Source organism: Perca flavescens, chromosome 14 (genome assembly GCF_004354835.1).
Source record: "Perca flavescens isolate YP-PL-M2 chromosome 14, PFLA_1.0, whole genome shotgun sequence".
NCBI classification, from domain to species: Eukaryota; Metazoa; Chordata; class Actinopteri; order Perciformes; family Percidae; genus Perca; species Perca flavescens.
Window position 1 is genome coordinate 19,362,674 of NC_041344.1, and position 23,360 is coordinate 19,386,033.

The 23,360-nt window shown below is 41.2% G+C and overlaps 3 protein-coding genes across 7 annotated transcripts; 2 read left to right on the forward strand and 1 right to left on the reverse strand.

Annotated features, from left to right (window-relative positions):
• Positions 1–620: 620 nt before the first annotated feature.
• LOC114567549 (methyltransferase-like protein 24) lies at positions 621–5,961 on the forward strand. Of its 5 annotated transcripts, none has more exons than XM_028596586.1 (5): positions 621–1,352; positions 2,243–2,374; positions 3,641–3,777; positions 4,081–4,237; positions 4,977–5,961. In XM_028596586.1, the coding sequence occupies exons 1-5, from the start codon at positions 1,026–1,028 to the stop codon at positions 5,280–5,282; spliced, it is 1,059 nt and encodes a 352-aa protein (XP_028452387.1). In that variant the 5' UTR covers positions 621–1,025; the 3' UTR covers positions 5,283–5,961. The 5 variants fall into 5 exon arrangements, with proteins under 5 accessions (XP_028452387.1, XP_028452385.1, XP_028452388.1 ...); XM_028596584.1 differs by having other exon boundaries at positions 624–1,352; positions 3,641–3,756; positions 3,970–4,237; XM_028596583.1 differs by having other exon boundaries at positions 625–1,352; positions 3,970–4,237.
• Positions 5,962–7,353: 1,392 nt separating this feature from the next.
• On the forward strand, positions 7,354–18,896 carry wasf2 (WASP family member 2). The gene is given in 10 exon segments (XM_028598337.1): positions 7,354–7,542; positions 9,032–9,195; positions 9,404–9,538; positions 9,748–9,901; positions 12,087–12,204; positions 12,343–12,464; positions 16,291–16,446; positions 16,537–16,618; positions 16,621–17,035; positions 17,474–18,896. Coding segments are annotated over 9 exon segments (1,473 nt in total). The 5' UTR covers positions 7,354–7,542; positions 9,032–9,062; the 3' UTR covers positions 17,632–18,896.
• A 1,035-nt stretch (positions 18,897–19,931) lies between these two features.
• On the reverse strand, positions 19,932–20,924 carry gpr3 (G protein-coupled receptor 3). Its single transcript, XM_028596866.1, has one exon. It carries the CDS (start codon positions 20,922–20,924, stop codon positions 19,932–19,934), a length of 993 nt encoding a protein of 330 aa, XP_028452667.1.
• Positions 20,925–23,360: the final 2,436 nt, after the last annotated feature.

The following is a 23,360-nucleotide window of genomic DNA, read 5'->3' on the forward strand; positions in this document are numbered from 1 at the left end:
AATACAACAATCAGCAGTAGAAGTATTCTGATATTTTACTTTAAGAAAGTGAAGAAACCTCACATAATACTCTATTACAAGTCCTACATCTTTATAAAACCTTTATAAAAGTATGTATGCTATTATCCCCAAAATGTAGGTTAGGCTACTTAAGGCAAAGTAGGGGTGTAGTGGGTTATATAACAGAATGCTCCCTGTCAGTTTTGTTTGGTTGTATCTTTTTATGGTAACTAATCATAGGTTTAGTATGTGTAAATGTGAATCTCCTAAGTAACTAGTAGGTGTAGCTGTCAAACAAATGTAGTGGAGTAAAAAGTACCTTTAACATTTCCCTCTGATGTGGAGTGGAGTAGAAGTAAAAACGACCTCAAAACTGTAGGCCACTTAAAATAAGCTACAGTAGCATACTTAAGTAAAAGTAGCCCGCGAGACTACCTACTTTAGTAAAAGTAGGCCTACATGGTTACAGGCCACAAGCAGTGGCTTAGCTATTACTTCATCAATAGCATTACTAATTCAAATATTACTGATAATGATAAAATAAAAAAAATGAGTGATATTAGTCACCGCTCAATGATACTGGTGAGAGCATGGATGTATTGAGAGCTTCTTGTTCGTCGCTTAGCAACAACTTTGGCAACCGTTCTCACATAGTTATGCGGGAGTGTTCTAAAATCATTAGCTTAACTGGATTCTCTTAGCCTAGCAGTTGTTGTAGCACTTTGCTTAGCAACACGAGAATGTAAAGGGGACTTTTAACCAACATTTACGTTAATTTAAATATGTATGAGTTACTTATGGGCTAAATAAAGCGGCAGTCACTGTGTCAATAAGGCCACCGTCGACCGAGGAATGCGCTTCGTCATAAAAGGTTTTCCCTGGGGGTAAGAAGAAGAAAGAAGGAGGTCGGAGAGGGAATAGGAGGAGTTGTTCTCAGCAGGGACTTTCCTCATTTGCCCTCCAAAAAAAGTTGAATCACAGGGCACCGTGCCGGAGATGTTACCCGGTGTCGCCACGGAGGAGGTATGCGGGCCTGTGCGCTGCGGTGGGGCCGCGGTGGTCTCCCCCTCCGTTCGGGAATACTACTTCTTTTAATCCCGCCGTTTCTCCTAGCGCTCCAGCTACTTGTCGTCGGGCCACGGTTACCTCGAGTCGCAAGGGCGGGGGTGGAGGAGCAAGAAATTGCCTTTTCGGTTATCAGCATCGAACCGGAGAGGAACTCACGCCAACAGGAATCCCCGTCCCGACGGCCGGGTCTGAAGGAGGAAGAGGAGGAGATAGAGGTGGAAGATGGGGAGAGAAGGGAGGGAGTACGAGCCTATGAGGATGAGAACGAGATGCACTCGCGCCAGGTAAATTGAATAACATTAAAGATACATTTTCATTGATTCGTTTTATAATGTTTGCAATATTGCTAAAGAATGTGTTGGTAATTATGAATTTTTTAAGGGGAAATGGCACTCTTCATCCAACGTTACAGTATGAAAATTAGGTGAAACTCATACCTAAGTTAATTGAATGCCTTATTGCTTACCTTAACGCCAATTAAACACTATTTAAATGTACTGAATTTGAAGGTGAGGGCAGAGGATGAGCACATCACTGACCCCAGATCAGAGAGAGGTGATAGCTGTTCTCTCTTTCTCTCTTTGCCCTCCAGTTGCGTAGAGCTCCAACCTTTATCTTGTGTATTTGTGTGGGTGCATCTGTCCTCTTTGTACCTCAAACTTCTTCCAATCACTCCTCATCCCCTCTCTCTTTAAAGCCCATGTTGCAGGGTTAATTTTCTCTTTTTCTCTCACTGTCTCTTTTTATGCCCAAGGCTAAACTCTCTGACTCATTCTAGTGAATCATCAACCCCCCCCCTCCCACACACACATCCCACCAAGGTTGCCATGGTGACCACAGGGTTCAGTCTGAGTTGGATGGGGGATTTGTGTGTGTGTGTGTGTGTGTGTGTATGTGTGTATATGTGTGTGTGTGTGTGTGTGTGTGTGTGTGTGTGTGTGTGTGTGTGTGTGTGTGTGTGTGTGTGTGTGTCTGCTCTGCTACACTCCCCTGCCTCAGGTATGAGTGCTGAGGAGGCAGGCCACAGCCTTTGACCTCAGTCCTGCTGGTAACATATTTGCCTGAGGCACTGTAACACACACACACACACACACACACACTTACTGTCATTCCTATTCTTTATTCAGAACCCTTCCCAATTCCCATGAATCTGTTGTTATTCCTTGCACTGTAGTATCAATATATTGATACGTGTGCATGTTCCCAGATGGGACCCAGAACACTGGAAGTGCAGCCCTGGGTGACAGACAAGCCATCCTTCACAGCAGAATTCAATCGTATCATCACATATATCACCAGGCCACAGGTAGGCTACACAGAACATCACCTAAAACATCATAGTGCTGTCAATGCATGCATTCAGACATTTCACACATTGACAGCACTGTCAATGTATAAAAATGTCTGAATGCACTTTTAAGGCCCCTAATAACATTACTTCACATAATTTAGACAATTCTAATTTGTATTTACTGAATATGGCATATTTAACTGTGTGAAACTGTAACATTCTGTTAAAATTTGACTATACTTTATGGACTGCAAAATAATAATAGGTTACAGATAAGCAGTGCAAAATGACAGGATGAGCAATTCTAATCTCTGAGATGAGATGAAATAAAATGTGAAGATATGAAGGAATATGAAGGTATACACTGTATCACATACTACTGTAGGGGTCTCCAATCTTTTTGGCTCATCATGACCCTTTAAATAAGTGGTGTCTGCTTTTGACCCCCATCAAAGGTTGCATAGTTAGCTGTGAGCAATTTAACCTTAATTTCTCTTTTCAGATAGATTTATTTAATAATTTTCACATGATAGAAAGGTTAAAAAATATCCAGTATTTCATAAGAAATACATTTACAGAAACATCATAGAAAAAAAAATACTGTCTTTGTGGGGGGGTCCTACCTCAGGTTGGGAACAACTGATCAAATATTTTGGGCCCTCCCTGAAGGTTGCAAGCTACACTCTGGCTTACAAGGGATCTACAGATACTGTAGCCAGGAGTTAGATCTTGCCAAGCTTTAAGAGTAGTCAATAAAAACTTCACTTTACAACTACTTCACTTCTCCAACTGCAGACTTCCAGTGTGTGTGTGTGTGTGTGTGTGTGGGGTGTGGGGGGGGTAACATAGCAGTAATATGATCAGTCAGGCACTGTCAGTATCCTGGCAGCAGAATTCTACAAAATCTAAAGCCAGTGAGGACTATCAGTTCCAGACTGGAAACTCCCATACAAGAGTTAAGACATATGTAAGTGCTGGGGAACTGGGAGGGAACATTATTTAGCCATGTATATTGTTTCGCTTTTGTTCTATAATTATTCAATACCAAGAAATTACGATGAGTTACTTAAGTTAAATGATTATCATTAACTGAATCTCACACTTAAGAGTCATTTTGACAAGAAAAGAATTCATGCTTAATATTTGGAAATGTTCTCACACATTTCACAAGACAAGCTTTCAGACAACTTCTTCTTTAACTTCCTTTATTCTGTGTGAGACTGTTCTCAGACTTCTATTTGCCATTCTTATGTGACCCTCTTCTCTCCTGTCCATCTCCAGCTGAACTGCTCCAGGGTTTTGTCTCCAGGCCAGGCTCAGGCATCACAGCCCTCTGCAGATTCACCCCACTGGCTGCTGTGTGCGGAGGACTGGCTCCTTCCAGCTGCAGATAGACTGTGTGTTGCATACTCCTTTAGGTGTGCCCCTATGTCTGTACACTATGTCCATGTGTCTGTGCATGTGCTATGATGCTTATGCATTCACATTGCTGGCAGAGTTGGAATAAACAATGCAATGCATATTTAATCATGCATGCAATAATCTTCAAACCACCTCTGTGCTCCTGTGCCTTTCTGTCTATCTTTTTGTGTTTGTGTTCGTCTCTCTAGTATGGATGGGGGTGATGCACACTTTCTAAAGACTGTGTCAGGGCTGGGATGTGAAGTCCACAGTTTTGATCCTAGCAACTCAAATGCATCTGGTGGTCCCCTTGGCAACAGTTTGGCCAGTAACCATGGGGATGGAGGCGTGGTCAGCCAGCACAAGATGTGGCTGGAGTGGCGAGCTCCAAGGAAGCGCAAGCAGAAAACAAGAGGGAACTTGGGTAGTGTTTCTCAAACACTGGCAGACATCATGGCAGCTCTGGGACATCACACAGTAAGACACACACACACTTGGAGAAACATTGCCGAACAAACATACCTTAGAGTCTTTTCACCCTGATATACCCAGAACGCTCCCTTACTTGTATGTTCCCATAGCAACAGGGCTCTGGGCCATCCCTGGCTGCCATGGCAACAATTTAATTGAGTGAATCACACACTGGCCCAGTTACATCCTACAGCCACAAGAGGGAACTACATACCTATAGTTTGAGTATATGTGGGTTGACACTATAAAGAAAGAAGCGGTGAAAGACATCCATTTATAAATATTCAATAAAGATTTTAATTAGATTTTCAAGTATTTTACTTTACATAAGTCTAAGATAACAAACAGGCATGTTGTGGAAAGCAGTAACGTTGCACAACATGGAAACATCACAATACTGTCTTCTTATTAAGAATACAGACAGTAGCATGAATTGTACTGAATATGTACAAAACGTTTACAATTCTTGTCAATTTCAACAAACTTTTGTCTTGCAATAACAACAGATGCATGATATCTTTAGGATGGCTATCTCAATTAGCTTTCATTTATGAGCAATATATTACAGTTTTTTTTATTTGGAAAAAATATTAATTTGTTTTATTATTATTATTATTATTTATTTTATATATTGATTTATAAATCACATTGTGCTTTTATTTGTATTGTAAATAAATGATCATAATTGTGTAGTCCTACAGGACACTATTGAGTCTCTTCTCTATATTCTCTATATTCTCTTTAGGTTCACTTCCTGTATGCTGACCTGCTTAGTGCTGAGTGGAGAGTTTTCCAGAACTTGATTGAGTCGGGAACTCTGCAGAGTGTCCATCATCTGGTTGCCACAATGCACCTGCAATGGGCAGGGTTTGAGGTGGGCGGAACCAATGAGGAAGTGCTCCGCTATTGGTTCAGTGTCCTACTGGGTCTCCAAGCTTCTGGACTCAAGCTGGTCCACAGCTCTGCAGGAGAGGGTCACAGTGTCCTAAAACAGACAGTAGCAAATGGTCGCAGCTCCTACACACTCAGCTGGGCCAACACAGGACGATGACACTCACACATGAATGTGTACACACATGACCAGGCATTGTGGATGGCCTCAAACAAGAAGGAGAAGGTCATACCTAAATTAGTTGGTGGTAACATTTTTACCCGTTGCTATTTCAGGGAAACATGACATCTCCCTCTAGTGGAAATGAAATGATCTACATTTGCATCACTCCATCCTCTGAGGAAATACTAGCTAATTTGACCAAATATGGAGCAGAAGGTGGGCTTGCTGATTTAACAGGGCAACAGTGCAACAACATAATAACTAGATCTACAGATTTTATTTTGTCTTACTTAACATAAAAAATCAGCAGATTGTGTTTTAATTTAGTCCTAAATACCAAATAGCTGTCTGGCAGGTACCATAGAATTGTATCAATATTATATCTGACAGTGCCACCCATTTTCCATTATTTTGATCCATCTGTACTTTGAATGTAGATTTAACAGATTTAATGTTTGTGTACATCTCTGTAGGCCTTAAAATTCTTGTGCAATAATAATTTACGTTGAAGAGAAGATTAAATTATATTGAGACTAATGCCTAGTGTGAAATATACAGAAATGCGTCCATTGTACTGATGCATTTTTGCACTCCACTGTTTACTGTATGACAAAGAAGAAAACAATGAAACTGTGTTAAATAATGTGCATTAATACCAAAATAAAATACCAAATAAACCCAAAAGTCCTTGACTACCACTTTGTATGTCCTTGGAGAGTCCTGATCATTCCAAACACATTAACAAACAGCATTGATTCCATAAGAATGAGTTATATTTCTCAGTTAGGGCTACATTACTGTACGTTGACATTTGTGGCATCTGGCAGAAACAATGTTTTACATTACTTTCTTTGATATGTGAATAATTGAAAAAGGGTGTTAGATTAATGTTGAATGAAAGGAGGTAAATTAGCTAATTAATTGTCTCTTTCCTCACTAGATAGGCCTCGCACCCACATGCAAACCTATTCAAATCATCCTTATAGTGTATATGGAAGTATACAATTACAACTCATGACTTAATATGGAAGTTAATTCTGTTTTATAAGAGAAGAAAACATAGATGGACATATGTGGAGAGGTATGTAGATACAAGCATATGAATATAATTATGATGTATGTGATACCTAATGCTAGAGTGTGTATTTCCAATACAATTTTAAGTGTAGTAATTCAAGCCTATAGAGCAGGGGTCACCAACCTTTTTGAAACTGAGAGCTACTTCATGGGTATTGAGTCATATGAAGGGCTACCAGTTTGACACACTCTTCTGAAATAGCCTAACAAATATGCTCAGTTTGCCTTTCGTTATATATGATTATTAATGATTAATGATACTCATCTATGTGAAGACACTGATCAAGTTAATGATTTCTCACAATAACTATCAACAATGACTTAACAAGGTGGGAAACAGATAATATCAATATTCAATTTTCATTTTTAGAACAGGCCTGAGGGCTACTCATGTGGTCCTTGGGGGCTACCTGGTGCCCACGGGCACCGTGTTGGTGACCCCCTGCGTATAGAGTTTGTCTTTTCCTTTCAACATATTTTGCACATAATCCATAAAGCAAAATAAAAGAAGTGGCTGCAACAGTTTCTTAACTGTTTATTATAACATAAATAAGTCTAATAGGCACTGTAACGCAAGACATGGCTATAATTGCTATCTTATTGCAGCTTTCAAACAAACGGGTTGTCTCAATACTACTATTTACCGTACTTCCTATATTTGAGTAAATGATTAAACTTTACTGGACACTGACTTGTTTCTCCTCCCATAAACCGTGTACTTCCAGTTTACACGGGCTGAGTTGGGGTGAAGGATGCACTTAAGACTAACCAAGCAAGGCTCACATGACAGCTATTTAGCTAAATGCTTTTTTTCTTCACACTTATGTATAAAGGCCAATGCCAGTCATTCCTCGGACGCGTTCCAACTCGCTGGAACGCACGTAGGAATGTGCTTCTGCCTCCACCCTTCGTTACGCAAATTACGGACAGCTGTTTGTCACTAGTTAGGGTGGAGTTGCGCTTTTTACGTTGACATTTCCACATCCTGTTTTCAGCAAAAAACAGGCGTATTAGCTAACCAGCTTTGAGGAACTCAGCCGCTTGACCAATCAGAAGTTCACAATCCCGGGACTTTGGTAGCTCGTCCGTGTACTGTACCGCTCAACATTTCTTGTGAAAATCTTGAGACAGGATAACAACCAGACTGTATAGAGAGAGTCTACAGTTGCCAATTTTGACGGTAAGTTAAGTATGTTTAGTCAGTATTGTCTTTATGAAGTGAAAGATGTAAACATACTTTTGTTTGGCTGTTTCTTCGAGATAAGAGGCGCCGACAAGTTACTTCCTGCTCCGACAAGGCCGAGATCCCAAGTTACATTTTAGCTAATGTTGTGGGCGTGAAAGTGTAACGTTTCCGAATGATTTCTTCTCCTGTAGTTGCCTATCTAGGAAAATGATTAGAGTGTATTTAAGATGTTAAATTTATTGGTAAAACATTAATAATTTCAATGCGTCCATTTGACAGAACGGTTGACTGTACGTCTGTCAAACATGCCACTAACCACAAAGCGCGGAGCTGCATTTTAACTAGAAATTAGGGTACTACAAGCTCCACTTTCAATGAAATAAATGATAAACCTCAGAGAGTTAAATCATTCTCGGTTTAAAAAACACGCATAACAATGCCACTATCAACTCAAAGAAAAGTGCAGACATGAATCCACCTACTAATGCCATTTGTCTCATGACCTCATCATTCTCCGAAGCCCCAACGTTAACATGAAAACTTGTAATTAGGCAAATGGAACGGGGAATAGGAAGCACTGCAGGGTATACTTACAGTTAGATACATTTTGCCTGCTTGCACTGTCTTGGTAGCAGTGAGAGTCTGCAGTCACTGCATATCTCTGAGCACTTATGGGAGTTGTCATTTTCTGGACACAGATTCCTATGGCACTGTAGAGTTACTGCTTTGTGTGGGGAGTTTACTTTGTCAGACACTAAATGGGATTTGTCTAAAATAATTTGAAATAATTACACTGCTGTAAGCATAATGGTGCATAAATAATTATTGCACCAGTTTTCTCTCTCTTCTTATGTTGAATGTTCCTGTTTCACAGAAACTGGGTGGATGCTGGTTGTTTTCTGAGTGACATGGCTTTAGTTTTGCTTCTGCTTTAGCTCGGTCTGGTTGGGGTTTATTTATACATGCGTGTCTGGGTAATATGAGCATGTGATTCATATAGGGATGAGAGTAACAATTATTTTTATTATCAAGTAGCCTATCTGTTTGTATTATCTTTTGATTAATTGTGTTTAGTCTGTTCTCTCTAATTGTTATAAAACCAGTGTGATGCCTTTTACATTTCATGTTTTCTCCAACCAGATTTAAATTACAGTGATATAAAACAAAACAAAAAGCAGCAAATCATCACATTTAAGAAGCTGGGACCTGTCATCTGTGCTAGAAAAAATACTTTAAATGATCTATCCAGTATCAAAATGGTTGTTGATTAAATATTTGCCAGTAGACTAATTGATCTCTCAATTATTTCAGCTCTAGACTTATTAGTACCACAGCGCCAGTAGACTAATTGATCTCTCAATTATTTCAGCTCTAGACTTATTAGTACCACAGCTGTATGTAATACATCTCAGTGCTGTCTTTTAGTCCCTTTTATGTTTTGTATGTCTGTGCCTCAAATGACCCACCTCCTCTTTCCCATCAGGGTTGGGCCCCCCTACACACAACACCCCACCATGCCTCTGGTTACGAGGAATATAGAGCCACGGCATGTGTGTCGACAGACCATCCCTTCCAACATCCGCAGTGAGCTGGAATGTGTCACCAATATCAGCCTGGCCAACATCATCCGCCAGCTCGGCAGCCTCAGTGAGTCTCTGCTGCGTGTGGTTGGGTGTCATTATTCCTGTCATTAAAATATTATGTAAATGGTTGATACCACTTGGCAAATGTGTATGACCTGTGTATATTTGCACGTTTATGCAAAGTTTTATTTGGATGTAGTTGTGAATATGCATTTATTGTGCATGTGTGAGACAAATACTTCAATCAATGAAAATTGTCTGTGTCTGTGTAGGTAAATATGCAGAGGATGTGTTTGGGGAGCTGTTTATCCAGGCTGGAGCATTTGCGGTCAGAGTAAATACACTGGGAGAAAGAGTGGATCGACTGCAGGTAAAAGTCACCCAGCTGGACCCCAAAGAAGAGGAAGGTAAGTACTCCCACATGGTACAGATACTATTACTAATATTTCTACTGATGTTAGTATAAGAGTAGTTCATTATTTTGAATACGGCTAAATTTAACATAAAATGAAACATTGACTCACACAACTTTGCTATTTAAAAAACCTTGTTCCCCTTGAGCACAATATATATTTAACATTATTCATTCTTTTTCATCTGTATGTTTCTCTCTTAGTCTCTTTGCAGGCCATCACTACCCGAAAGGCCTTCCGAAGCAGTCTGACCCAGGACCAGCAGATGTTCACCAGGCCATCTCTGCCAATGCCTGTACAGGACACCTACAAAACCTGTTTTCCGCCCCCACCACTCAACTACCTCAGCGAATACCGGTAGGGCTCAGTAGACGCACAGATACACATTCATGGCTCATGTTCATACACTGGAGCATAACAAGCCTTCAATATTAAGAACATGTGCATGCATATGTGCACATGGAAACACACACATGATTGCTATATTTTTGTCATGACTATACATTATTTAAACTAGGGATGGGCACGATTACTCGATCAATAATTGATTATTAAGAATTTCGTCGATGACGTTAATTTGTTATCGATTAAACTAATACTGGTTGCGTTGCATAGTGTGAGTCTTGAAGCAATTAAATACATTTCACAGTGTGGCAGCAATTAAACATTTGACCACCCGGGGGCAATATTTGACTCCATACTCAGTTACCTGGCTGCAAGTTTCCGTTTTGATTTCAAAAGTAATCCTAAAGAGGACACGGCCAAGTGTGGCGTGGGACCATTTAGATTTTTTATTTTTAGAACTACTTAGTTCACTGCAAACACTGAGATGCCGTGTATAAGTACAACACGGCCACGACTCAAATGATGTAGCCTGCCACTAAACAAAGTGTATCCGAGCCTGGTTATGTCGGTGGCGGCCGAGATGCATCCTGCTCTGTCTCAACCTAGCATAAACTCGGCATTGGCACGGAGGAGCTGCGATACACAACGAGCAGAGAAAATTACCCAAGGGACCTGCAAGTTCCTTGACATGGATAATGGAACCAGCATATCACATTCCGTCACAACGTACCATCACCGGACTGGTAGAAACTCACTACGAAGAACGGAATAAGGTTCCCCGGGCTGGCCAAGTTAGCGCGGAGGTAGGCGACCTGTGCATCCCGGCAACGCGGCTGTTTTCGGTGGCTGGACTGACGGTCACCAGGTAGCGGTCGCGTCCGACCCCACATCATGTCAACATGCTTATCTTTCTCAACAAAAATCAGTAGGCTGGTGCAGAAGTTGTATGTGAGTTAGCCTACTCGTTATTTTTATTTATTTTATTAGGCTTTGTCCCGTGCCTTGGATAGTTTTGAGTTACGTTCTGTTTAAAACGCCGGCTCGCAGCTGCAGGTTCTGCTGCCTCAGAGTGCCGCATTGCAGCACATCTATAATCTATATCTATAACCTCCAGTTTATTTTCATTGCATTTTTAATTTCTAAAAAGTTAAATAAATAATTAATTTTAATATAAAAATATTAATGATTAATCGATAGTCGATCGTTAATTCTCCCGACAATCGACGAAGAAAATTTAATCGAATGCCCATCCCTAATTTAAACCAACCTCTCTAATGCATATGCAACAAGGAGAGGGTCTGAAAAAAAAAGTGGCTGGACTATATTTTGTGTGTCAGTCCCCAATAAAAGCTGGAAAAATTTGAAATACAATTTTATAATACTGAATATCATGAAAATGTCAAATTTGCTGGTATGTTTATCCTGTTTCTTAGGAGACATGTAGCCCACATTTGCAAGATCCTTGAGATGTATCATGCTTATGCAATACTCTGTGCAATTAGTGTGTCAACATGTTATAGAGAAATTCATTTTGACCCACTTATGTTCAGCTAGTTCTTGATTTGGTTTTGTTGACAATTTTTGTAACAAACAAGCAAACTTAATGACAAATCACACTAACTAAACTCCAACTCAGTGGCAAAAGGGACTACATTATTTATATTACATGTCAATGTCTGCTTGTAAGTATATTGAATCAAAGCAGCTCTGAATAAATTCTGTGGGGAAAAAACAACTATGTGTCACAACCAAGCTGACACCTATCCTTGAGATCTTGAATATTAATTGAGCACAAGGCATGACATGTCACCAGTAGTATGATTAATTAGAAACCAGAACAGAAGGGTGCTGGGCCAGTAGAGGGTGACGTCTGTGTAATAAGTTATCGCAGCAGTGGCATCAATGATAAGCAGAGCAAGAGTGTAAGCTAGTCCATTTATGTTACAAAGACTGTGTCTGTGACTGGTTTGAATGTGAAAGTGGTATTAATTTGACAGATATTAACAGAATATGGAACACCTTTTCACTTCTCTGCATACTAGGTAGTGTGTGACAAAAATTGCCTGTTTCTTTTATTGAGCTAAAAAGGGAAAGTGTTTGACACTTTAACAAACACTGTATGTTATTCATGGCTGTGGATACAAGGTAACATGACGTGTAACTGAGACCTAAATGTATTGATAATGGTTGTCTACAGGGACGATGGGAAAGAGGCCCTGAAGTTTTACACTGATCCCTCCTACTTCTTTGACTTGTGGAAGGAGAAAATGCTGCAGGACACCAAGGACATCATGAAGGAGAGACGCAAACACAGAGTGAGACACACAAACATGCTCAAACACACAAAACAAGTAACACAACAGCCATTGGGTACAACATTTAAGGTGACATCAAATGAAAGCATTTGGATCCAACCCTCCATGACTCTTTTTCTCTCTTTCATTTCTGAGTAGAAGGAGAAGAAAGACCATTTGAACCAACGAACGCTTAATCCGCGAAAGATCAAGACCAGAAAGGATGAATGGGAACGCCGTAAGATGGGGGCGGAGTTTGTGGTGCCAAAGAATGATTTGATGTAAGTTGAGAAATTGTGTGAGAAACTCTGCAGTTTGGTGGAGTGTGTATTTGTTATGGTCATCCACAGGCCCAAGAGGCTTTTGAATTCATTTCAGCAACAATACAAAATAATTACTTTTAATTTCTCTCTTTAGTTGTTGTTAAAGGGATAGTACGGATCTTTTCAACTGGGCTTGTATGAGTTACTACCGGTTTATGAGCCGTTACCTACAGGAGATGGCTGTTGGCACGCTCCCAGTTTTGTCCTGACACGGAAGCTAAGCAATATACTACTGTGGACTGGTTCACACAGCAAATCGTATTTTTGCCACCTAAAAAAAAGACCAACTAAAAAAAAAAAATCAATATCTATTTATACGTGTACGCTATATTTAGAATATTTTCACCGCTTTACCTTGCAGCCATTTCTGACGGGCAACTGAAGTCGTCGTATCGCTCTCTTTTTAGCCACCAGACTCCTTTGACAAAACCAGTAATTTTACCTTGACCGGAGTTGCTGTTTGTGTAGGTTATTGTGTGACTTTAATGTTTTAAAAGGGTTAGGAACTAACAAAGCTAACAAACAAACTAAAGGATAGAGGCAGCGGTAGACCTGCAACACCCATGTTCTGCTAGGTAAAGTTACTGTTTTTGTCAAAGCAGTCTGGTGGCTTGAAGAGAGTGATATAACAGCATCAGTTCCCTGTCATAAGGGGCTGTTTGACTGCAATATATTGCTTATCTTCTGAGTTGTTACTTCTGCCTGCTTCTTGAAACTGTGGGCATGCCGACAGCCATCTCCTGAAGTTAAAACACTGACTATGGTTAGAGGAACACATCGACTTATTGGGACTTTAACTTATTCACCGTATCCCCCAGAGTTAGATAAGTCCATACATATCCTTCTCATCTCCGTGCATGTCATAACTCTGTCTGGCGCACCCACTGCTAGCCTAGTTTAGCCCAGATCCTGGAGGTAACCGGCTCCAACTAGCCTACTGCACTCAATAAGTGACAAAATAACGCCAACATTTTCCTATTTACATGTTGTGATTTGTATAGTCCCAGCATGTACAAATAACAAGGTCATATGAGACAGCCATCTTCTAACCGTATACATACTGGGAACTATATTCTCAGAAGGCGAAGCACTGCAACTTCTGCTACTTTGGCGGAGTGATTTGCTTACAGCACCTGAGAAGCCCCGTGGTGAGGAGCAGAGAGTAACGTTGCTTTTCATGTGTTGTGCTGATCACTCCGCCCAAGTAGCAGTACTTCGCCTTCTGAGAATATAGTTCCCAGTTTGTATACGGTTAGAAGATGGCTGTGTCTCATGTGACCTTGTTATTTGTACATGCTGTGACTATACAAATCACAACATGTAAATAGGAAAAGGTTGCCGTTATTTTATCACTTATTGAGTGCAGTAGGCTAGTTGGAGCCGGTTACCTCCAGGATCTGTGCTAAACTAGGCTAGCGGTGGGTGCGCCAGAGAGTTACGATACACACGGAGATGAGAAGGGTGTATATATGGACTTATCTTACTCTGGGGGATACGGTGAATAAGTTAAAGTCCCAATAAGTCGGCGTGTTCCTTTAAGTACCTCATAAAATCCCCCTTTAAAAAATGCTAACTATCCCTTAAACACGGTAAAAGTACTGAATGGGCACTTGCATGGTAAATTCCACTCTCCCCTATCTTATCAACCAATCTGTACACAGTGATATGGGTGGTATGTCCTGTCTGAAAATGTTCTCAGGGGGTTGGGTGTAGAACTGGCTGTCAATGTCAAATTGCAGTAAACAAATGCATGAGTCACAGCAGGCCATAGGGTAGTGTTTCTTCTGCTGTTATTTATTCTTAGAAACAATTAAAAAGCAATACGTTGAAAAGCACATAAACAACAATCTGTTTTAAAAGTAATTTACTATTTAATTTACCTGACTTGCTTGGAACTCAATCACAAGCCAGGCCTGATGAGGAAAAAAAACTCCCTGTCGAGCTCTTAAACTGAAGGACAAGCCAATCTTTCTGCTGTGTAAGTGACTGTATTTGCTATTTTAATAGATGTGTGAACCACAAGTGTCACTATTTTTGTTCTTCTGCTTTTTATGTATGTATGTATGGTTACTTCCAAAATGTAATACATTATATATTACTAGTTACTGTCATTTGAGATTAGTTATATTACGGTCTTTGAATTGTAATGCTTTACACTAATTTTGCATTACTTTTCAGTTACTTTAACCAAAATAACAGCAGAAGTATGACTTGGCAGGTAGCTTGTGAATTTCACCATGGGATCAACAAAGTCTCATCTTTATCCATTACAGTACATCATAATTTATTCATAATATTTTGTATTATTAACCTGAATCTGCAAAGTAACTAAAGCTTTAAAATAAATAGTGAAATAGTAATAGTAATAATAATAATAATAATAATAATAATAATAATAACAACGTATAATAGGCCTACTTGACTCTGAATTGTGGTGGAGGGAAAAGTGACAGGACAGCTCGCTTCAATGCAGCGTAATAACTCCTGAAAATGTATCTGTCTCTGCAGTAATTTCAACCACCAAATTCCAGCAACAGGAAATGACACTCAGACTAGTTAATGACATTGTAACGGGTATAATATTACTGAAATTTAATTTTACTGTGTTACAGCAAAAAGGAATACATTACTGTGCGTTTTGTAACGCGTTACTCCTAACACACTATCAGCCCAAATGTCTTAAATTTGTTTTAAAGGGGTGATAGAATGATTGATTATATAGGGTATTTCACAGTGTTCCTTAAGGTCTCCTAATAGGGTATTTAACATTAGTTGGGCTGAAAATGGCCCAGGTGCTTCCCTGTGTAATGGCTCTATTTGGAACGACAGCTTTTCTTCCAAATATGGTATGCTCATGAATATTTAGATGAGGTGCACGCTGTTTGGTTGAGGAACCACTCAAACAATACATTGGAGACGATACAACAGGTCTCATATTTCAGACACACACACACACACACACACACACTCACACACACACACACACTGCTGCCCTGCGCACAGACACACTGACACACACACACACACCGCTGCACAGCGCACACACACAAAACACACTGTCTGTTACATGCCCAGGCGCGAGCCGCAGCAGCTAGCCGAGACAAAATAAAAAAGTTTCGACACTTTAATTATAACTAGTGTTGTTCTAACGTTACTCTTGCGACATAAAAAAACCTCCACCAAAGAATCACAACTCACCTTGTAGCTAGTAAGCGCGGGGAGAGGAGAGTGAACCCCTGCAAGCCTGTCCTCTGCCAGTGCCTCTGCAGCGCTGCGTTAGATCCACAACTCCCTCTCCATTGTCCGATATACTCGTTCTAAACCCTTTTCTCTGGGCCAGTAGGCTATTCCGTTGTACAGTCTGGAACACTGCATTTACGATCATCATTTTCATAAAACGGCCCATATTTGAGCTTTGCATAGTTGATTTCTCGCATAAAAAAGTCTCAGAAGTGAATTTTGTAATGCAATAGCAGAGATCTACATGACCTAGATTTAGAAGACTAACTGACCTCAGATCAGTTAGTGGCCTATGTAAATTTTGGGGCGTTACAAAGATAGAAGGTAGAGCCAAATGAGGATAAATTGAGAAGTTGACGTCAACTTTTAGCTTTGTTCAGATTTTCCCGTTTTCAGCAGCAGTTTCAAATTGTGAGATTTGCAAAGGAAAGAGGTGTCAATGGGATTTTGAGGTTCTATGTATGTCCTAGTTACACCCCAAACTCTCATTTTGGTACAACTATGACAAGGTAAAATCGGTTTTGCATTCTATCACCCCTTTAAGGAATTCTTCTGAGGCTCTGAATGGCAGTATTGGATCTGGAGATGGCTTTAATTCTGAAGGCTTTGAGATGAGTACCGACTCCTATGCTTATGACCCCGGCTCCCCTCTCTCTCCGCCTGGCAATGATGACATCCTGCCTCCTCCACCTCCAGACGTGTAAGTAGCATCTTGCATATAAGCCAAATGAAGGGTCCATTTTGTCTTTTAACTTATCCTCTTAAATAACTTTCACTCTGTCACTTGCAGGTATAATGAAGGAGGGTACGGAGCACCAACCCAGAAGCGTGTCAGTGTGCTAAGTCCAAACCACCCACCTCCTGCTCCCCCATGGCCTCTCCCCCTCCCAACTCTCGCCCTAGCCTCTCCCCTCCCCCTGCACCTCCTCCCCCTCCTCCACCCTCTGGATTTGGGGTTCCCCCACCTCCTCCTGGCTTCGACACCCCACCTTCTCCTCCTCCACTCTCCTCCTCTTCCGCTGCCTATCCCTCCCCACCTGCTCCCCCTCCTCCCCCTGTTATGTCCACTGTTTCTCCTCCTCCTCCACCACCTATGACTACAGGAGGTGGTGGTCCACCACCACCTCCTCCTCCTCCACCTCCGCCTGGCCCTCCCCCTTCATCTTTTAACCACTCTGCTCCCCCTCCTCTCTCTGGTGGTGGGGCGCCACCAAGCTCTGCTCCTAAGCCTCAGCCAGAGCCTGCTGCCGATGATCCTCGCAGTGACCTGCTGCAGGCCATCCGACAAGGTAGGACACTACAGGAAACAGATCAATATAAAATGGAGTTATTTCTAATGAGGATATGAAATAGCTAAACTTGGCTTTACTTCAACCGGCTCCAACATTAAATTGTTGCTCACACATTAAGACATTGGTAAAGCTTATCCAATAATATGTTTAATATAAAACTGAGGGGAACCTGCTGCATTATGATTATCTCTTTGTTGATGCCTTAAAGTTACCCCATAGAGTTTTCTTGTGAACAGACAAAGTTATACTTACATTTAGTGTTTGTGACAAAAACACATTTTATCTTAAATTACAATTTTTATGGAAAGCAAATTTGTCCTTAAAGTGGACATAGATGCAAATAACAGACATACATTGAGAATAAAAAATCTAAAGATATAGAGATTCCCCATCTGCACACACACTCACTGTAACTGTCCTCACTAACCTTTTAAGGTTTCAACCTGCGTAAGACGGAGGCACAGCGGGAGCAGGAGAAAAGGGATCACTCTGGCAATGACGTGGCCGCCATCCTGTCCCGTCGTATTGCTGTAGAGTGCAGCGACAGCGAGGATGACTCCTCAGAGTTCGACGATGACGAGTGGTCTGAGTGATTGTCATCCCGTTTTGCCTTCACTACCACCTCTGTATCTTTGCATTCTTTCCTTAACAACATCCTTGTATTTCCATTCAGATTACATTCTTAATAGCAGTGAAGCACAGGTCCATGTTCTGTTTATCTTTTAGATTATGAGTGTATGCACACATAGTATGTACAAGTGACCTATTACAAATCACATTCCTTGAACCATTTATTTTTATTTATCCAAAATTAATCTGATCAGAGGTGCAAAAGTCCAAAGATTGAGAGAGTGTGAGTGTGCCAGAGTGTGTCCCCAACCTTGTTGCTTTAATTGGATGTTATTGATGTCAGAGTGTTGTGTTGTGTGATGTGATGCACGTCTCTCTGCTGAGTCTGTATGTAAACACATCACCTCTTCATCTTAGTCTCTTAGAATCACGTGTACTTTGCTGTTGGTCCAATGTCTGATTTTTATCCGCTTAAGTATATTAAGGCAAAGGACATTAGAGAGGGAGTACATGCACACAAGCACGCAACCTTTTCCACACACAGTATTTTTACGTACTGAGTGGATAAGACACAAGGTGTTGACGTCAAAACATTTTCGCTCGCAGATTATACGATATAGATGTAAAGTTTATATAACATATGGAATCATGTCTACTAAAGATAATTAATGCAAACCTTTTTATATCCCTTTAAAGCAGTTTTCTTTACCACTTTTCCTTTCCTCATTTGTATTCAGTCTTTTTTCTTTCTGTGGTTGTCATGGGAACAATTCACTTGTGGATGTGACATTGTTGTAGTTTATAAACAAATTCATAAATGAATTATTCAGTATGATAGGGGAAGTATTGGCTCACCATGGCAGATACCTGGGTGTTTGATGAGATCACATGTTTCATTTTGTATTGTGGTTCAGCTCTGTTGCGTATTTCTTGCTGCAGTTTTTCTTATCAACATTTCTGGGGATCAACTAGGCTCTGTTGCTTTAATCATTACGCTATGTAGAATAAGTGCCTTTTTTATACTGCATTTCGGTGTCAGTGCAGGTTTATTTTGGTTATCCACACTTGTCACTGATCAGCTTCTTCTAAAAAGCTTATCAACTGCCGTTGATGAGTCAAATGTACATTAGAACCGACTGATGTTTAGTGTGTACCACATATTTCTCCACTGCCTTTATTATAAATGTGCCTGTGTTAAAGCACAATCACAGAGCTTGCTTTGCCAAAGCTTCTCCTGCCTTTTCCAAATGATTATAGTTATTTTAATAAAGAGAGTGAATTACAATGATTGTTTAGATTTATTTTTTGTGAGAATGAATAGTGTGTATGCTGTGTGTTGAACAACATGTTCCCAAGTGTCAAGCCTGGGCATAAGACCCATGCTTTATCCCTGACTCCTCTTCTTCATATCAGTGGTGGACACCTTTTCACAGTGCCCAGTTCCGACTTGTGTAGGGGGTGAGAACATGAATCAGTTGCGTTGAAGTTCAGAAAATGAGTAGGAGGAGAGCAAAACCTCTTGCATAATAACTTCATCCTAATACCAAAGCTGCTTTGTAGTTTTTAAAAGGACACAGTGGGTTTGCAGAGTGATTATGTTAGAGATTGCTTTAGTTTAGGATACAGGAATAGAGAGCATTATTTTGTGTCTAATTGAGGTAAAGAGTGAGAGATAGAGGGAGACAAACACACTGAAATCCTCGGCAGCAGTAAAGAGAAGAGTGCTGACGTCGCCCGGTAGAAAAAAAGTATATTTATTATTCATCGGTATAAAATATTCATTTCAAAAAAGGCTGTGCAACACGAACATATGGTCAGTACCTTTCAAAGTGCCTGTAACAGCATGTGCAAAATAGAGTCTCAAAGATCTAGAACATTGTGTTTTCTAGACAATCAAGTTAATAATGTTAGGACTTTGGATCACATTACACTGTGACAGGCTTACATTTACCCCATCTATTCCTCTCACCTTAAAGTGCCAATGGTTATTAAATCCACTTTCTATGAGTGGGGGCATAAATGGCACCCCTGCGATTGTTATAGTCTGGGGATCCAGTGGAGCTACAATTGACTGACAATGAGGCACAAAGAACACACAAGACAGTACGTTTAGTTAGTACTCCCAAAATGGCCACCAGCCAGGACAGTCCAGGAACATTCTGATATGCAAAGGGACTTCATCTCTGTGCTTCTTGTGTGTGTGGGAGTTTGTGTTTTTAAGAGACTTCATGTTCTGGATTTGGATGATAGTCAATGCAGCTATGTGTGTATTGGCACAAAAACAGTGATATGTCTGGCATAGATTGTGTGGTGGTTTGGCAGTCTACACATCAACAGGGTAGTGTATGTGTGCGTTGTGTGCGCATCTGTGCGGGCAGCAGGCCTGGAGCAGCACCTTGCGAATGTCTTTGTTTCTCAGACTGTAGAGTATTGGGTTCAGCAGCGAGCTGCCTGCTGCTGGCACCAAGGTGGCGTAGGTGTACAGAGGAGGGCTGGACGCGTCTCCTAGCAGCCCCCAGAGGGAGAAAGGCATCCAGCAGCCCACAAACACACTGAGGACCAGGATCAATCGAGAGAAGCCCCTTCCACTGCTGTGTTTGCTTGCATATGATTGGTTGGTAGAGAGGAAGTGCCTCTGGGTAGCGATGGCGTGGGCATGCCGCCTCGCCACACGGCAGATCCCAGCGTACAATTGTAGGGTTACCATGACAACCACCAGGAAGCCGCCACACAGCAGCGATAGGTATGTCCGGGTCAGAGGGCGTGCTACAGAACAGGAGTTTGGCTCTCCCAGACAGTGCCATCCCATTGCAGGTCCCGCACCAATGACACACGCACCCAACCAGACCAGCAGCAGAAGGATGGCGGCTCTGTAACGTGATTCGCTTGAACCATAGGTGAGGGCGTGGCTTAAAGAAAGGTATCGGTCCAAAGCAACACCCATCAGGCTACAGAGCGAGGCAATCAGTGATGTCACCAGCAGTCCTGAGGTCAGCAATTCTGACCAATCACTTGGCTCAACACAGAACAGGAAGAGGAAGTGCAAAATCAAAGCAACGCCCGCCAGGAGATCGGCCAATCCGAGGCTAGCCAGCAGCAGAAAAACAGGGGCACGAAGAGATGGGGTGGCCAGGATGGTGGTGACAACTATTGCATTTTCAGTGGCAATGAGAGTTCCTGAAACACACAGGGCCACACCCCACACTGTGAGGGGCGGGACTTCATACGGAGGTGAGCTATCCAGTCGATCCAGAGGGAAGAAGGGGTCTGCACCTGAGGACTCATCCCAGCCCAGGTCAGAGGCGTTCAGTGTCATGGCTTTTCAGCAGTCACACAAACCCAACCTAAGAGAGAGAAAAGGAGAAAGATGTTGACATTAGCTCTAATGGGTCATTAGCATCTCCATCTGTCCATTAAACAGCCTTTCGTTAACCAAAAGCTGTGGTTTCAGCCTGTGGAGCTGCAAGAGGCTGGATGTAGCATCTGGCAGAGCAGAAGAGGACTTAATGTGGTGATGGAGCATTTAAGATGTTATGCTCTTGTAATCTAAAGCAGTTGAGCTAAATAACAAAATAAAGTGGTATTAGTGATTGTCATGCCCTGAGCTCTCCTGCTCTTATCATTTGTAATGTTATATTATCTTGTATTGTTTTTGTTGTTGTTGTACAAAGGGATTAAAAAATACATTTGTTTAGTTAGTTAGTAGCCTATTGGGACGGATACTGTATTCAATAATTAGACTAATAAAAGACATATTGTATTTACCTAACTTATTAGGCTAAGGATATACCCCATTTTGTCCCTAGATGAAATTTATTTAAAAAAAATTGCCTTTACAGTGCAATGTAAAATATGCATTTACAGAACACAAATAATATAAAATACAAATTACAAGCTGAAAAATACTTAAACGTAGACTATTTTGTAATTGCCCCTTTAAGATAAATGTTTTTTTTCAGCCCATAAATGTTTTATTATTAACTCAAATACATTTTATATAGTAATACTGCTTGAAGCCCTTGAAATGTCAGTGACGTCACTGATGATGTGTAGACTTGCAGGAAGTCACGCAAATCATATCAATCAGTTATAATATGTAGGCTTAATTCAACTTGATAGAGTTACTAAAACATGAATGGATCAATTATATTCTGTCATTGATTATACTTAATAAACCATTAATAACCTATATTTATGTTTAGCACGTCACACTAAATCTAGTGGCTATTACTGGCTTCCACCTTCGGTTCTATCCTACACACGTTTCAGGAGCACCCACACATCTTATATACCATTTATAGGGTGGCTGGTTAAAATTGAATCTGTAAACTCACTTCCAGATGAAGTTAGTGAGCTGCAGAGTGAGGTTTCCATTTTAGTTAATGTCCAGACATGAGGGATACTACACTGTAAAGTAATGAGGCTACAGTTAGGCTATTTAAGGAATTCGCCTGATACAATGTCAAGATGCTCTGTTATCTGCTTGTTCTTTAGCACAATGTCAAACTGTACTGCACGCCTACTGAAAGGAAATACCACACCGTGACTGTAATACAGTATTTTAAGATTCTTTCTTTTTTCCTTATAGCCTACAGGAGGGGTTTTGGGGGTACCAGGAGTCTTTCATTCTCCTTCCTCTCGCATCTCAGTATGAAGGTATATCCCTCCTCCTGGTGCGGACGACCCTGTTATATAATACAATTGAAGGTTCACCGACTCACTCACGCACACACGATCACACATCCCACAGACACGAAAACATGCATATAATAGAGTATTCATCTTACCTTATTAACGCGATTTCGTGATTCCTTTGCGAGAGTTAAACCGATTTCTTCTCTCCTCTTATACGATCCAAGCCAAATGATGGAGATGTGGTGATGCTGTCCGCAGTGATGCTACTACCAGTCTAAATAAGGAGGACAGTCCCTGTGTGTGACAGCGCTCCGTGCTCCTGTCTTCATCAAAGTTGCACCAAACTCTCACTTGGCGTCTCTTGCATCTCTTTTTCTTCAATCTCTCCGGAGCGCCTATGGGAGGAAGAATGGATGCTCTTGCGCGCGGACTCAGCCACAAGAGAGCCGGTCTGACGTCAGTGACTGGGAGGCTCGACCAATGAGGTGCCGGCATTGAAGTGCGGGGAGACTAGGGAGGGGATGTACAAGGAGTAATTTCATTCAGAAAAATGCGGCATCTCTGGGGCCCCTCCCACTGCGGTTCACTCTTGCTCTCGTTTCTTGTAAATAATGACCACCAATAGACCCCCCCCCTCCCCCTCATCTCCAGCACACACACACACACATAGGCTACACATTTATCAATAAGACCCAGGGGCCTGATTGAATGAGATGATATTGTTTTGTGTTGGGCAGGGCTCAGAGGTGTAGAACTGCCGGGACAGAGCTCAGGGCTGACGCTGTCCACGGTGCTGAAACGCATCAGGATGAGTCATGGGGAGAATGTCCTGCAGAGCAACAATGTCAAATTGAGAACCATCCACCTAAATGAACGGACAACGACATAATTGTACTTTTCATAGCCAAAACCCGACTATGACTTTTATATAATAATAATAATAATACTTATTAGTAGTATTATTAGTGATAATATTGGTGTTGATAGGTATAGTACATTGGGAGTTCATTTAGTCTACAGGGATGGGCAGAAACAATAGCCTATATAATCATTAATCCAATCTCAGCAAAAAGAAGCCTCAAAGTTGATCACAGACTTCAATAAACGCCTCTCTGAC